Raw genomic sequence first — 17,428 nt, forward strand, 5'->3', positions numbered from 1 at the left:
ACAAGCTGCTTTCTACAGCACTGTCCTATAGCTACAGGGGGCACACAGTGTAATAATGTGGAAAAACCAGAGTAACAGGCTGCTTTCTACAGCACTGTCCTATAGCTACAGGGGGCACACAGTGTAATAATGTGGAAAAACCAGAGTAACAGGCTGCTTTCTACAGCACTGTCCTATAGCTACAGGGGGCACAGAGTGTAATATTCTGCATGCTTTGTCACAGAGACAGCTTTCAGGTTCACTGTAGCTGTAGAAAGCTGTCACCCTCAGGCAGTCCTCATCATTATCTTACAACAGAGCTAACGTTTGTGACAGAGAGCAGTGTACGAGAGGCAGAGATAGATCTGAGATGGCTCTTCTAAAGCAGTGCAAGCAGCAAGTATGCGATGTGATAGAGCAAGAGTCAGAGAAATTACATGCCCTGAGCCAGGACATATGGAAGACCCCAGAGCTGGCTTATAAGGAACACACAGCTCATCAACTCCTTACAAGCTTCTTCTCCAGCCGGGCATGGGAGGTACAAGCCCACTACCATTTGGATACTGCCTTTCGAGCACAGTGGACCTCTGAAGCCACTAACAGCCCTTGTCTGCATGTAGGCTTCCTGTGCGAGTATGATGCTCTGCCTGGGATAGGGCATGCCTGTGGGCACAACCTGATTGCTGAAGTCGGGGCTGCTGCTGCACTTGGACTGAGAGGAGCTTTGGAGAGTGTGCAACCACCACGGCAGGTCCAGGTAAAGGGTCTGATGTTACATATACATAGTTTAGTACAGTTGTAGACTTGTAAGAATACATATGTCTTTGTTTAATGCCGAATCTCTCAGATTGTATGCACGTTTCCCAATATTGGGGGAGGGGAACACTTCCTGGAGCCTGGGCAGAGGAGGTAAATCTCTGACACCACCAGATTAATCCCAGCACAAAGTAACAAGGTCTGAACAGTAATGAAGTCAACTATAGCTGCTTTCTACAGCACTGTCCTATAGCTACAGGGGGCACAGAGTGTAATAGTGTGGAAAAACCAGAGTAACAGTCTGCTTTCTACAGCACTGTCCTATAGTTACACCAGAGTAACAGGCTGCTTTCTACAGCACTGTCCTATAGTTACACCAGAGTAACAGGCTGCTTTCTACAGCACTGTTCTATAGTTACACCAGAGTAACAGGCTGCTTTCTACAGCACTGTCCTATAGTTACACCAGAGTAACAGGCTGCTTTCTACAGCACTGTCCTATAGTTACACCAGAGTAACAGGCTGCTTTCTACAGCACTGTTGTCCTATAGCTACACCAGAGTAACAAACTGCTTTCTACAGCACTGTCCTATAGTTACACTAGAGTAACAGGCTGCTTTTTACAGCACTGTCCTATAGTTACAGGGGGGCACACAGTGTAATATTGTGGAAAAACCAGAGTAACAGGCTGCTTTCTACAGCACTGTCCTATAGCTACACCAGAGTAACAAACTGCTTTCTACAGCACTGTCCTATAGTTACACCAGAGTAACAGGCTGCTTTCTACAGCACTGTCCTATAGTTACACCAGAGTAACAGGCTGCTTTCTACAGCACTGTCCTATAGCTACACCAGAGTAACAAACTGCTTTCTACAGCACTGTCCTATAGTTACACCAGAGTAACAGGCTGCTTTTTACAGAACTGTCCTATAGTTACACCAGAGTAACAAACTGCTTTCTACAGCACTGTCCTATAGTTACACCAGAGTAACAGGCTGCTTTCTACAGAACTGTCCTATAGTTACACCAGAGTAACAGGCTGCTTTCTACAGAACTGTCCTATAGCTACACCAGAGTAACAGGCTGCTTTCTACAGCACTGTCCTATAGCTACAGGGGGCACACAGTTTAATAGTGTGGAAAAACCAGAGTAACAGTCTGCTTTCTACAGCACTGTCCTATAGCTACAGGGGGCACAGAGTGTAATAGTGTGGAAAAACCAGAGTAAGGCTTATTGCACACGACAGTATATTTTCACGGTCCGCAAAACGGGGTCCCGTTTTTCCGTGATCCGTGACCGTTTTTTCGTCCGTGGGTCTTCCTTGATTTTTGGAGGATCCACGGACATGAAAAAAAAGTCGTTTTGGTGTCCGCCTGGCCGTGCGGAGCCAAACGGATCCGTCCTGAATTACAATGCAAGTCAATGGGGACGGATCCGTTTGACGTTGACACAATATGGTGCCATTTCAAACGGATCCGTCCCCATTGACTTTCAATGTAAAGTCTGGAGTCCCTTTTATACCATCGGATCGGAGTTTTCTCCAATCCGATGGTATATTTTAACTTGAAGCGTCCCCATCACCATGGGAACGCCTCTATGTTAGAATATACTGTCGGATATGAGTTAGATCGTGAAACCTCATTTCCGACAGTATATTCTAACACAGAGGCGTTCCCATGGTGATGGGGACGCTTCTAGTTAGAATATACTACAAACTGTTTACATGACTGCCCCCTGCTGCCTAGCAGTATCCGATCTCTTACAGGGGGCCGTGATCAGCACAATTAACCCCTCAGGTGCCGCACCTGAAGGGGTTAATTGTACTATCATATACCCCTGTAAGAGATCAGGGCTGCCAGGCAGCAGGGGGCAGACCCCCCCCTCCCCAGTTTGAATATCATTGGTGGCCAGTGCGGCCCCCTCCCTTCCTCCCTCTATTGTAATAATTCGTTGGTGGCACAGTGTGCGCCACCCCGCCCCCCCCCCCTTCCTCCCTCTATTGTAATAAATCGTTGGTGGCACAGTGTGCGCCCCCCATCGGCCCCCCCTCCCTCTATAGCATTAACAACATTGGTGGCCAGTGTGCGGCCTCCCATCTCCCCCCCCCCTCCCCTTCATCATTGGTGGCAGCGGAGTTCTAGCAATAGTACAATAGTAAAAGATTAATACTTACCTGGGAGCTGCGATGTGCGTGTCCGGCCGGGAGCTCCTCCTACTGGTAAGTGACAGTTCATTTAGCAATGCGCCGCACAGACCCTGTCACTTACCAGTAGGTGGAGCTCCCGGCCGGACACGAACATCGCAGCAGCAGCCAGCAGCAGGTAAGTATGAATCTTCTACTATTGTACTATTGCTAAGTAACCATGGCAACAGTCCTGGTTGCCATGGTTACCGATCGGAGCCCCAGCGATTAAACTGGGACTCCGATCGGAACTCCGCTGCCACCAATGATGGGGGGGGGGGGGGAGATGGGAGGCCGCACACTGGCCACCAATGTTGTTAATGCTATAGAGGGAGGGGGGGCCGATGGGGGGCGCACACTGTGCCACCAACGAATTATTACAATAGAGGGAGAGAGGGGGGGGGGCGCACACTGTGCCACCAACGATTTATTACAATAGAGGGAGAGAGGGGGGGGGGCGCACACTGTGCCACCAACGAATTATTACAATAGAGGGAGGGGGGGGGCGCACACTGTGCCACCAACGAATAATTACAATAGAGGGGGGGGGGCCGCACTGGCCACCAATGATATTCAAACTGGGGAGGGGGGGAGGGTCTGCCCCCTGCTGCCTGGCAGCCCTGATCTCTTACAGGGGATATGAGAGTACAATTAACCCATTCAGGTGCCGCACCTGAAGGGGTTAATTGTGCTGATCACGGCCCCCTGTAAGAGATAGGGTGCTGCCAGGCAGCAGGGGGCAGTCTTGTACACAGTTTGTAGTGTATTCTAACTAGAAGCGTCCCCATCACCATGGGAACGCTTCTGTGTTAGAATATACTGTCGGTTCTGAGTTTTCACGAAGTGAAAACTCAGCTATGAAAAAGCTTTTATGCAGACGGATCTTCGGATCCGTCTGTATAAAAACTAACCTACGGCCACGGATCACGGACACGGATGCCAATCTTGTGTGCATCCGTGTTCTTTCACGGACCCATTGACTTGAATGGGTCCGTGAACCGTTGGCCGTGAAAAAAATAGGACAGGTCATATTTTTTTCACGGCCAGGAAACACGGATCTCGGATGCGGCTGCAAAACGGTGCATTTTCCGTTTTTTCCACGGACCCATTGAAAGTCATGGGGTCCGCGAAAAAAAACGGAAAACGGCACAACGGCCACGGGTGCACACAACGGTCGTGTGAAAGAGGCCTAACAGGCTGCTTTCTACAGCACTGTTCTATAGCTACAGGGGGCACAGAGTGTAATAGTGTGGAAAAACCAGAGTAACAGGCTGCTTTCTACAGCACTGTCCTATAGTTACACCAGAGTAACAGGCTGCTTTCTACAGCACTGTCCTATAGCTACACCAGAGTAACAAACTGCTTTCTACAGCACTGTCCTATAGTTACACCAGAGTAACAGGCTGCTTTCTACAGCACTGTCCTATAGTTACACCAGAGTAACAAACTGCTTTCTACAGCACTGTCCTATAGTTAGACCAGAGTAACAGGCTGATTTCTACAGCACTGTCCTATAGCTACACCAGAGTAACAAACTGCTTTCTACAGCACTGTCCTATAGTTACACCAGAGTAACAGGCTGCTTTTTACAGAACTGTCCTATAGTTACACCAGAGTAACAAACTGCTTTCTACAGCACTGTCCTATAGTTACACCAGAGTAACAGGCTGCTTTCTACAGAACTGTCCTATAGTTACACCAGAGTAACAGGCTGCTTTCTACAGCACTGTCCTATAGCTACACCAGAGTAACAGGCTGCTTTCTACAGCACTGTCCTATAGCTACAGGGGGCACACAGTGTAATAGTGTGGAAAAACCAGAGTAACAGTCTGCTTTCTACAGCACTGTTCTATAGCTACAGGGGGCACAGAGTGTAATAGTGTGGAAAAACCAGAGTAACAGGCTGCTTTCTACAGCACTGTTCTATAGCTACAGGGGGCACAGAGTGTAATAGTGTGGAAAAACCAGAGTAACAGGCTGCTTTCTACAGCACTGTCCTATAGTTACACCAGAGTAACAGGCTGCTTTCTACAGCACTGGCCTATAGTTACACCAGAGTAACAAACTGCTTTCTACAGCACTGTCCTATAGTTACACCAGAGTAACAGGCTGCTTTCTACAGCACTGTCCTATAGTTACACCAGAGTAACAAACTGCTTTCTACAGCACTGTCCTATAGTTACACCAGATTAACAGGCTGCTTTCTACAGCACTGTCCTATAGCTACAGGGGGCACACAGTGTAATAGTGTGGAAAAACCAGAGTAACAGTCTGCTTTCTACAGCACTGTCCTATAGCTACAGGGGGCACAGAGTGTAATAGTGTGGAAAAACCAAAGTAACAGGCTGCTTTCTACAGCACTGTTCTATAGCTACAGGGGGCACAGAGTGTAATAGTGTGGAAAAACCAGAGTAACAGGCTGCTTTCTACAGCACTGTCCTATAGTTACACCAGAGTAACAGGCTGCTTTCTACAGCACTGTCCTATAGCTACACCAGAGTAACAAACTGCTTTCTACAGCACTGTTCTATAGTTACACCAGAGTAACAGGCTGCTTTCTACAGCACTGTCCTATAGTTACACCAGAGTAACAAACTGCTTTCTACAGCACTGTCTTATAGTTACACCAGAGTAACAGGCTGATTTCCACAGCACTGTCCTATAGCTACACCAGAGTAACAAACTGCTTTCTACAGCACTGTCCTATAGTTACACCAGAGTAACAGGCTGCTTTCTACAGAACTGTCCTATAGTTACACCAGAGTACCAGTCTGCTTTCTACAGCACTGTTGTCCTATAGCTACACCAGAGTAACAAACTGCTTTCTACAGCACTGTCCTATAGTTACACCAGAGTAACAGGCTGCTTTCTACAGCACTGTCCTATAGTTACACCAGAGTAACAGGCTGCTTTCTACAGCACTGTCCTATAGTTACACCAGAGTAACAGGCTGCTTTCTACAGCACTGTCCTATAGTTACACCAGAGTAACAGGCTGCTTTCTACAGCACTGTCCTATAGTTACACCAGAGTAACAGGCTGCTTTCTACAGCACTGTCCTATAGTTACACCAGAGTAACAGGCTGCTTTCTTCAGCACTGTTGTCCTATAGCTTTACCTGAGTAACAAACTGCTTTCTACAGCACTGTCCTATAGTTACACCAGAGTAACAGGCTGCTTTCTACAGCACTGTCCTATAGCTACACCAGAGTAACAAACTGCTTTCTACAGCAGTGTCCTATAGTTACACCAGAGTAACAGGCTGCTTTTTACAGCACTGTCCTATAGTTACAGGGGGGCACACAGTGTAATATTGTGGAAAAACCAGAGTAACAGGCTGCTTTCTACAGCACTGTCCTATAGCTACACCAGAGTAACAAACTGCTTTCTACAGCACTGTCCTATAGTTACACCAGAGTAACAGGCTGCTTTCTACAGCACTGTCCTATAGTTACACCAGAGTAACAGGCTGCTTTCTACAGCACTGTTGTCCTATAGCTACACCAGAGTAACAAACTGCTTTCTACAGCACTGTCCTATAGTTACACTAGAGTAACAGGCTGCTTTTTACAGCACTGTCCTATAGTTACAGGGGGGCACACAGTGTAATATTGTGGAAAAACCAGAGTAACAGGCTGCTTTCTACAGCACTGTCCTATAGCTACACCAGAGTAACAAACTGCTTTCTACAGCACTGTCCTATAGTTACACCAGAGTAACAGGCTGCTTTCTACAGCACTGTCCTATAGTTACACCAGAGTAACAGGCTGCTTTCTACAGCACTGTTGTCCTATAGCTACACCAGAGTAACAAACTGCTTTCTACAGCACTGTCCTATAGTTACACCAGAGTAATAGGCTGCTTTCTACAGCACTGTCCTATAGCTACACCAGAGTAACAAACTGCTTTCTACAGCACTGTCCTATAGTTACCCCGGAGTAACAGGCTGCTTTTTACAGAACTGTCCTATAGTTACACCAGAGTAACAAACTGCTTTCTACAGCACTGTCCTATAGTTACACCAGAGTAACAGGCTGCTTTCTACAGAACTGTCCTATAGTTACACCAGAGTAACAGGCTGCTTTCTACAGCACTGTTCTATAGCTACACCAGAGTAACAGGCTGCTTTCTACAGCACTGTCCTATAGCTACAGGGGGCACACAGTGTAATAGTGTGGAAAAACCAGAGTAACAGTCTGCTTTCTACAGCACTGTCCTATAGCTACAGGGGGCACAGAGTGTAATAGTGTGGAAAAACCAGAGTAACAGGCTGCTTTCTACAGCACTGTTCTATAGCTACAGGGGGCACAGAGTGTAATAGTGTGGAAAAACCAGAGTAACAGGCTGCTTTCTACAGCACTGTCCTATAGTTACAGGGGGGCACACAGTGTAATATTGCTTGCAGAGGATCTGTAGACTATAGTACAAAAGCTCAATATGAGGGCTCACACACTCAGCTGTTGCCCAGGAATGCCCGTACGGTGGCCCGCAAACAGCTGGTCCGCAATATACGGGCACCGACCGTGTGCACACTGTCTCATGGATGCATTCCAGAAGGAGAACATAGTCTATATTTATTGCTGTGCGGACGGATCATTCATGGACCCATTTAGGTTGAATCGGTCTGCATTCATCTGCGTCAACCGCACTATTTGTGGTCCCCAATGTACGGAACGGCCGGCACACTTTTGTGTGCATTAGGCCTAATGGCAGGGGTGGCTCTGGAAAAAAATACTAAAAGTGGCCCCGTTTTGTAGTTGGGTCCAAACTGATGGAATGCAGGGCCAAAAATATCATATTGTGGCACATTATACCACCCCAACAGAACCAAATACCACAGTCCATCACAAAATACAGCCCCAAAAACTTCCACTGGCCTGTCATGAGGAGGGTTCAGGTGGCCCCCTGGGCATCGGCTCACCGGGAAATTTCCCTGTAAGGTCTATGGCCAATCCGCCCCTGCCTAATGGTAACCTGTACACTTTTTCATATTTCTAGATTCGTCAGTGTTCCATTTTGTCCTTGAACATGTTCCAGGGTTGGCAACCCGAATCTTTCTTTTTTTCTGGGTAATGTGTTCAAAATCACAGACAGCAAGCATTTTTTATGGACAAATTGGAAAACCATATTGAATGATAAAGATTATAAGTTATACAGTACAGACCAAAAGTTTGGACACACCTTCTCATTCAAAGAGTTTTCATTATTTTCATGACTATGAAGGCATCTAAACTATGAATTAACACATGTGGAATTATATACATAACAAACAAGTGTGAAACAACTGAAAATATTCTAGGTTCTTCAAAGTAGCCACCTTTTGCTTTGATTACTGCTTTGCACACTCTTGGCATTCTCTTGATGAGCTTCAAGATGTAGTCCCCTTTAGTGTGAATCTACAATTTTCATAGTCATGAAAATAAAGAAAACTCTTTGAATGAGAAGGTGTGTCCAAACTTTTGGTCTGTACTGTACATGTCTATAGCTCAGTATATTGGTACAAACTCATTAACAGTATTTACTGTGAGCTGTAAAATAATGATAATTACTAGAGATAAGCAAATTTTTCAAACATTTGATTCTGACCATTCGATCCAAATTTATTTGGGATAAATCACGTTAAAATCCAGCTATTTCCTGGCTGCACAGAGCCTTTATAGTGGTGTCGAACACTGTGCCTTGTAGTAACACGCATAGGGATTCTGCTGTGCAGATGACAGGCGTCGCTCTTAGAATCACTGCACACTTCACTTATTTGGGCAGTCACGGGGCCAAGTGTGAACTTATACTTATAGGTCAATGTTAGCGTCCGGTATAAAGAACCGTGTAGTGGCCCAAGATTGTACTATAGAGTGAAAGACCGCACTTTTTTACACCATCAGCTGATTCCACATAGATGTCTACAGAACCTGCTCTGTTAAACGCTGATACAAGTAGAGCCCCATGACAGAGTGGAGAGGGTGTCAGCAGCAAGTTTGTGTTGACGTCACTGTTCATTTTGCCCTCCTTCTGATCCGTCATAAGAACAACGCCCCAAAAATCGGATCCTGTCTTTTGAGCATCCATACTAGCGCCAGTGACCGCTATGCCAGCAGTAGTTAGTCAGAATACCATCTGATTAGATAGGCAGGGATGCTCCTGATAATCCTTATTTGGTGAAACGCGTCAAGCCTAGTTGCTCTGCTAGTGAATGAATCAGCTGACCTGACATAGCAGTGTGGAGCCACGACACAGCAGAGTGGAGTTTGCACCCTGGCTTAAACTCTGGGCAGGTGGTTGTGTTTTTTTCTCTCCAGATTCTCTCCTGGATTCTTTTTGAGGTTTTGTTTTTCTTTCCCTGCAACCAGGGGACCTCAAATCCGTGACCCCCTTCTTTTTCCCTGGGTGTTTGCGGCAGAATAATGGTTCTGGTGTGCGTAGGTGCACATGATTGCACACTAGTGTTGCCTCAGGGAAATTTATAGTGCCTGCTGATATTAAAACTGCTCACTGTGGTGTTTGATTTAACCATAATACATCACCCAGTGTAGCAATTAAATATATAAGGGGCCCTATAGGTCTCACTATCTCCTATGACAGTAATAGGTGGATACATGATTTAATATCACTCTCCACCCATTTTCTCCTGATCAATTAATCAAGTCCTCTAAGAATAGGTGTGAATCTGTCCATAGGTTTTTTTTAGGGGTGTCTGTTTGTTTCTCCCATTTTTCCTTCTTTTCTACTTTTTAGTATACCAATAAAAGATATATTTTAGTGTCTTTAGCCTAACGTGATTAGTTTTCGCATAGAGACGTGCTACCTATATTACACCTTAGATCATCCGCCTTCACATGGTCAGCATTTAGTCATTAAAAACAGGAGTGGATCCAAAACAGAGATATTACGTGATTGATAAGTTTGCATGTCTTCTACCCACTCCTGGCTTCCCAATTATGAGCATATCCTGATGCAAAATTGGGACCGTGTGATACAGGCCTTACAGCTGCTCCAGAGACAGGATCCGTTGTGTTTCTCATTTTTCCGTCCTTCTGACAGATCAGAAAAAGGGTAGAATAAATAGTGATGACAATAGTAGCCCTGTCATAGAGTGGGGAGGATGACAACCGCATGAGGGGTCAACACAGTGGCCAAGTCACAGAGTGGTGAGGTGGCAACAGCATAAGGCTACTTTCACACTGGCGTTTCTGGGTCCTCTTGTGAGATCCGTTTCAGGGCTCTCACAAGCGGCCCAAAACGGATCAGTTCAGCCCCAATGCATTGTGAATGGATAAGGATCCGTTCAGAATGCATCAATTTGGCTGCGTTTGGTCTCCGTTGCATTTTTTAGATGGTCACTAAAACGCAGCTTGCAGCGTTTTGGTGACCATCTGACTATGCGAAGCCAAACGGATCCGTCCTGAATTACAATGTAAGTCAATGGGGACGGATCCGTTTTTCACTGACACAATATGGTGCAATTGAAAATGAATCTTTCGCCCATTGACTTTCAATGTAAGTCAAAACGGATCCGTTATTAACGGATACAAGCGTTTGCATTATTCGTGCGGATCCATCTGTGCAGATATAAGACGGATCCGCACAAAACGCCAGTGTAAAAGTAGCCTTAGGAGTCAACACAGTGGCCCAGTTACATTATGGGGAGGGTGGCAACCACATGCAGAGTCAACATAGTGGTCAGTCACAGAGTGGTGAGGGTGGCAACCGCATGAGGAGTCAACATAGTTGCCTAGTTACAGAGTAGTGAGGGTGACAACCACATGAGTCACAGTGTATAATTTACTAATAAGAGCGATGTAGTGTACCAGCTCAGCAAGCACTCCAAAAATCAAAAGAACCATCTAAAAGGGGGAGTGACAATTACTTAAAAGGATGATTATTAAAAAGAAAACAAAACCACTATGTGATGCATCAATATTAAAAACTGAGGGTCCAGTAATGGTACCCCAACACTAGTAGAAAAGTAGAGTAAATATGTCCTGCTCCACCTAAGGATAGGTGCGAGCAGTCTTACCAGAACCAACGCAAGTGGAGGAGCCAATTTCTCCTGGAGGTCTCAATAATGGCAGTCCCGGATGGAGATGAGGTGTCCATCCGGTGGAACGATTTGGGGGTATGCGCGGGGGTCGGTGCAGGTGAAGGAGCTCTGTACCCTATTGAGCCCTATTAAGCCCTACTTGTGGGGAAGGGTTCTAATACAGTCCTACCTATCTATACAGAGCAACCCGCCCCGAAAGGGGCGACCCCGTCCGGATACCTGTCCTTGCTCGGGTCTGGTCCCTGGTTCTGGAAGATAATATGAACCTTGTTGAGCTCCTAATAACATCCTGACTTGGCACATTTCTGTCTGTGTCGACTCTTCAGTGGATATACTGTACAAAGGAACCACCGCAGCCCAAGATTTCTGAACTGCAGTGAATAAATATTATAGGTAAGAAGGTCTGCCCCTCGGGTGAGAGGAGGCACCAGCAGAAGAAGTTGATAATCCTATGCTATTGGTTTGGCTACTGATATCCCGTATGGTTGGGGGAACATACCAGCAATTCCAATGCACCAAAGAGTGGAATTTAAAATGTGCAGTCGCGCGCTTCCCAGCCGGGACCGTCTCCCCACGTGCGGCTTGGTGTGTGACATCAGACGCCGGCGCCGCGGTCACATGGAGAAGGCGGACAATAAGGAGGTAAGGGGAGGTAGCGTTAGATGGTTGCCTGGATACCCTTTGTAATCCAGGAAACAGAAGGGGGATGCGACTGATAATGTACGTCCATAGTAACCTGGTAGCAAAGCTTTAACCAGCATTTCAAAGCAGGAAAAGTGGCGACGGGACAATGGTTAAATGGAGATGTACAAGCTGTCCCAACTATTTATTTAATGCACAAAACATAACATACAAGTGGCAATTAGACAAAAATGTAGGTTTAATATGGACCAATGTAGTAAATAAAGCAAAAAAGAGTATGTAGCTCTGTGGCCATGATCAAAGTATCAAACAAAGCAGCCGTAGTTAAGCCATTGAGACCAAGAAGGGACAATGTTTTTAGGTAGAAGATCCAGCGCGCTTCCTGCTGGAAAAGGATCTTGTCCCAATCACACCCTCTGGTCGGTTGCCTAGATCGATGCCCATAAATCTCAGTTTAGCTCTGCCATCGTGGACAAGATGCACATGTTTAGCTACAGGGGTGTCTCGTTTGTGTAAGATGTCATTAAGATGCTTCCTCCCCCTCCTCCGGAATTCACGTATTGTCTTACCAATGTACTCAATGCCACATTTGCACGAAATGCGATAAATCTCGTAACCTGTATGTTTACACGCAATGCAGTTACCGCATCTGTAACATCCTGTGACATTGGAACGCAGCCAGGTAGAATGCATATTGATTGGTAGAGGTGAAGTGGCTGTGGACCAGACTATCTCACAGACTCCGACCACGTCTATATGTAACCTAGGGGTAATCACCTATTACTTACCCAAATCAGGATCCATTTTTAAGATATCCCTATAGCGTTGGAAGATTTTGTTGACCTGTTGTGACTCCCTATCAAAAGATGTGATAATGCTTATCGCTCTGGGGTCTTGGTTTGTGGACTGATTGGAGGTAAGTAAGGTGGATCTATGCTGGGTCAAGGCTGCTCTGTATGCGAGTCTGAGTACCGCGTCTGGATACCCCCCTGTTGGAAATGTGTCCTAAGTTCCCCCGCTTGGGTAACAAATTCTCGCTTATCGGAGCAGTTTCTTCTCAAGCGGAGATATTGGCCCCTGGGGATGCCTCTCCTAAAGGGGAGAGGATGACTACTCTCCCACCTCAGGAGGGAATTGGTGGAGTTAGGTTTCCTATAAATCGATGTATCTAGTTCACCTCTGTTATTTCTCGTAATTTTGATGTCCAAGAAGGGCAGACTGTGAGGATGTGATTCACAGGTGAACCGCATGCCAATCTGATTATTTAGTTTGGAAACAAAGTATTCAAACTCCATCTTGCTGCCATTCCATAAGATGAAGATATAATCTATATACCGTGCCCACAAGCCAATTCTAGATAAATTCCCCAAGTCTGAGTCCCTGAACACCAGGGTCTCCTCCCACCAGCCCAGAAATAGGTTAGCATAAGAGGGGGCTCAGGGGCTTCCCTTAGCTGTACCTCTGAGCTGGTGGTAGATTTTATTATCAAAGGAGAAAAAATTCCTGGTGAGGGTAAATTCGAGGATACGGAGGAAGAACAGGCAGTGGGCACGGTATTGGCAGCCACGGGACTGGAGAAAATGGTCCACTGCCCTCATACCTAGATCATGCAGTATAGATGAGTACAGAGCCTCCACATCAATTCTAAATAGAAGACAGTTCTCCAGTTGAATACCTTCTAGACGTTTTAGGAGGTCAGTGGTGTCCCTCGTGTAGGATGGTAAAGCGGTAACAAAGAGATCTAAGATACGGTCAATGTAAATGCCGAGGTTCTGACACAGGTTACCCACACCGGATACAATCGGTCTCACCTTAAGGGGTGAGAGCCCTTTTTGAATTTTGGGGAGACAGTAGAAGGTGGACCTGCGAGGAAATGATGGAAATAAAAAATTATATTCCTCAGGTGAAATCAGCTGTGATTCTCTAGCTTCATCCAAAATGCCCTTTAGTTCCAGTCTATAATCATTGGTTGGGTCCCTGCCAAGAATCTCATAAGTTAGTCTCATGCTCATAAGCAGTTCATGCTCCGATGCTCTCCTTTGCCCTGCGCTAAATCGCGCAGGGCAAGGGCTCTTTTGTTTACAATCACACACTGCCGGGCGGAAGCTTCCGCCTGGCAGTGTGTTCGGTGACGTCACCGACATGATCTGCTCCGATGCTCAAGTTAGTGGGGCTGCCTGGGTGAAAATGGAGGTATGTCCGGGTTCAGCTCTGAGATCGGATAACCCCTTTAAAGTGTGGTGACAGAAACCCTTTAAGAAAGCACTCCTTGTTATTTAGGCTACTCAGACACATCAAAACAAAAAAAAAATTAAAGCAACTTTTGACATTCTGCTTATTACCACAATGTATATCCTTAGCTTTCTCTTTGAATATGATATTTTGATTGTAAGGGGACTTTCACACTTGGCATTTTTAAGACTGATCCTGATCCGTATGACAAATGCATTGAAATGCTGGATCCGTCTTTTATTATATTTTTTTACATGTTTTGGACGGATCCGGCATTCCGGCAAGTGTTCCGGATTTTTGTCCGGAGATAAAACCGTAGCTTGCTGCGGTATTATCTCCGTCCTGAACAGTCAAAAAGACTGAACTGAAGACATCCTGAACGGATTGCTCTCCATTCAGAATGCATGGGGATAAAACTGATCAGTTCTTTTCCGGTATTGAGACGCTAGGACGGAACTCTATGCTGGAAAAGAAAACGCTAGTGTGAAAGTACCCTAAAAGAAAAACTTTTTAATAAAAGTTAAGCAGGTTTGCAAATATCCTTATGTCTAAAGGCTCATTTAGATGAGTAGATAATAGTGTTGAGCGAGCATGCTTGGCCGAATACCAGTTTGGCTCGAGCATTGCTATGCCTGGCACATGGCGGTACTCGGCCGAGTACCGCATGTGCTTGAGCGCAATGCTTGAATCTCCTTTCCACACATTTCGCGGCTGCTAAGCAGCCAATAAACGTGCAGGTAAGTACTGCCCTCACTGTAATGCCAGTAGCCATGTTGGCTACTGGCATTACAGTGATTGGCTGGTCGGAACACGTCATCGGGTGCTATATAGCACCCGATGACGCGTGTTCGGCTCATTCTAAGTCAGGGAGAGCTGAGGATAGGAAGGGACAGAGAGTGTAATCGAATATTATATTGTACAAAAATGTTTCAGAGACCCAAAAGTCCTTGTAAGGACTATTGTGTGTGACAGCAGCAATGTATATTTTGTAGCGCAACCTGCGCTAAATTGCTCAGTGTTAGGGAGAACTGTTCATAGGAAGGGACAGACAGTGTAGGGAGTGTAATAGAAAGATTTTTATACAAAAAACTTTTCAGAGACCCAAAAGTCCTTTTAAGAACTATTGTGTGTGACAGCAGCAATATATATTTTTAGCGCATCCTGTGCTAAATACCGTGTAATAGGCCGCTGCGGACAGTTTAAAGTGCGCATCTCTAAAGTATCAGTGACATCCAGTGCAGTTTTTCCGTAGACGGTGTCCACTGCGGACTGTTAAATTATCCGCGCCACATCTCCTCTCTAAAGTGTGCGCATCCCTAAAATATCAGTGACATCTACTGCAGTTTTTCTGTAGACACTGCGAACTGTGACATTACCTGTGGTACCTGTCCTGTAAAACGTTTCCTCATCACATAATACTGTTGTAAATTTTTTTGCACATACACTTCCAAATCCTACGCTACTGTACATGTGACATACTTTCAAGCATATATCACATTTAAAATAAAGAAGGCAAGCAGTAGGGGACGGGGAAGTGGCCATGATGCTGATGGTGCACGCAGAGGCCGTGGTCCTGGGCGCGGAGAAACTGTGCCTGCTGCCAGAGCACAGGAAAAACAATCTTTCAAGATACCTAGCTTCATGTCCCATTTTGCAGGGAGGCGCAGGACACCACTCTTGAAGTCAGCCCAGTGCGAGCAGGTGATAAGTTGAATTGCAGCAGATAATGCTTCCAGTCAGTTAAGCACCACCCTGTCTTCCACCAAGTCCAGTCTCAGTAGCCAGGAGTCTGGCCCACACAATCCTCACCCTGATCCTCCTTCCTCCCACCATTTATAGTGTGGTCAAACAAGTAATCCCACACTCAGATATTCCGAGGAGCTCTTTTCAGTGGCATCACTTGATTTGGCCCTCTTGAAGAGGGACATGAGATCTTGTGCGCTGATTCCCAACCTCTTGGGCATTCACAGTCACAAGGACATGACGGTGGTGAACGGCAATTAGAGTTTTATGAAGTGGATTATGATGAGACATAGTTGCCAATGAGTCAACCGCAATTAGTGTCTCAAGAGGTTGATGAAGAGGATGAGACACAGTTGGCAATCACTGAGGTTGTGGTTAGGTTAACAAATCAGGAGGATGATCAGAGTGAGAAAGGGGAAGAGGAAGTGGTGGACGATGAGGTCACTGACCAAACCTGGGAAGGTGGCAAGCCGAGCGAGGAGAGCAGTACAGAGGGGGAGGGATCTGCAGCACCGCAACAGGCTGGAAGAGGCAGTGGGGTGGCAAAAGGGAGAAGGTGGGCCACACAAAACAGGCCTGCAACTGTTCCATGGAGAACCCCCTTGTGGAAATCTCCCTTGCCAAGGGCTAGATGTTCCGCAGTATGGCGCTTTTTTGAAGAAAGTGTGGACGACAAAAGAATAGTAGTTTGCAACCTGTGCCATACGAAAATGAGCCGGGGCGTAAACACTAGCAACCTCACCATCACCAGCATTATCCGCCACTTGGCATCCAAGCACCGTAATAAGTAGGATGAACTCCTGGGTCAACAATCTGTGTTTGCGGGTCACACCACTGCCTCCTCTTCCCCTATGTTACATGCTGGCCAATCCCCTGTCGAATGTGCAGGCACCTTATGCCTCCCGCCCTGCACCTGGACCTTCGCAAGCACCATCTTCGACCACATCCTCTTCCATGCCCCAGCGCAGCGTCCAAATGTCCTTACCCTAGGCCTTTGAACGCAAGCGAAAATACCCAGCCACCCACCCACAGGCCATAGCACTAAATTCACAACTTTCCAAATTACTGGCCCTGGAAATTTTGCCATTTAGGCTTGTGGACACTGAGGCCTTCCGCAGCCTGATGTCGGCGGCTGTCCCGTGTTACACAGTCCCCAGCCACCACTATTTTTCACGGTGTTCCGTGCCCGCCTTACACAAACATGTGTCCCGTAACATCACACGTGCCCTGACCAACGCAGTTACTGGGAAAGTCCACTTAATCATCAACACATGGACAAGTGCTTGTGGCCAGGGACGCTACATTTCCCTGAAGGCACACTGGGTGAAAATTGTGGAGGCTGGTAGCGAGTCGTACCCTGGGATGGCACAGGTGCTACCGACACCAAGGATTTAGGGCCCTACGTTGATCAGGGTTTCCGCCAGCACCTACGTTAGTGGCTCCAAAGCCCACTTCTCCTCCTCCACTTCCACCTCTGAATTATCCACGTGCAGCACCAGTCAGTCATCAGTCGGTAGCTGGAAGCAGTGTAGCACTGCAGTGGGGAAGCGGCAACAGGCTGTGCTGAAGCCGATATGCTTAGGGGACAAACAGCACACCGCCGCAGACCTGTGGCAGGGGATAAGAGACCAGACTGAGCTGTTGCTCTCGCCACTCAACCTAGAATCAGGCATGGTTGTGTCTGATAATGGCCCTAACTTGGTGGTGGCTTTGGAGCTCGGCAAGCTTAGACACATCCCATTCCTTGCCCACGTCTTCAACCTTGTTGTTCAGCGGTCTCTCAAAACCTACCCTAATTTGCCTGAGGTACTGCGTGTGTGCAACTGCCGCGTGTGTGCACATTTCCGCAAGTCACCA

At 46.6% G+C, this 17,428-nt stretch overlaps 1 protein-coding gene across 1 annotated transcript in view; it reads left to right on the top strand.

Moving 5' to 3' along the window:
• Nucleotides 1–241: 241 nt before the first annotated feature.
• Nucleotides 242–17,428, top strand: part of LOC120998183 (peptidase M20 domain-containing protein 2-like) — a 111,065-nt gene continuing 93,878 nt past the window's right edge. The window contains exon 1 of the mRNA XM_040428755.1: nt 242–736. Within this exon, the coding sequence (XP_040284689.1) occupies nt 350–736 (387 nt within the window). The 5' untranslated portion in view covers nt 242–349. The remainder of the gene's footprint in view (nt 737–17,428) is intronic.

This window comes from Bufo bufo, chromosome 4, assembly GCF_905171765.1.
Source record: "Bufo bufo chromosome 4, aBufBuf1.1, whole genome shotgun sequence".
Classification (NCBI taxonomy): domain Eukaryota; kingdom Metazoa; phylum Chordata; class Amphibia; order Anura; family Bufonidae; genus Bufo; species Bufo bufo.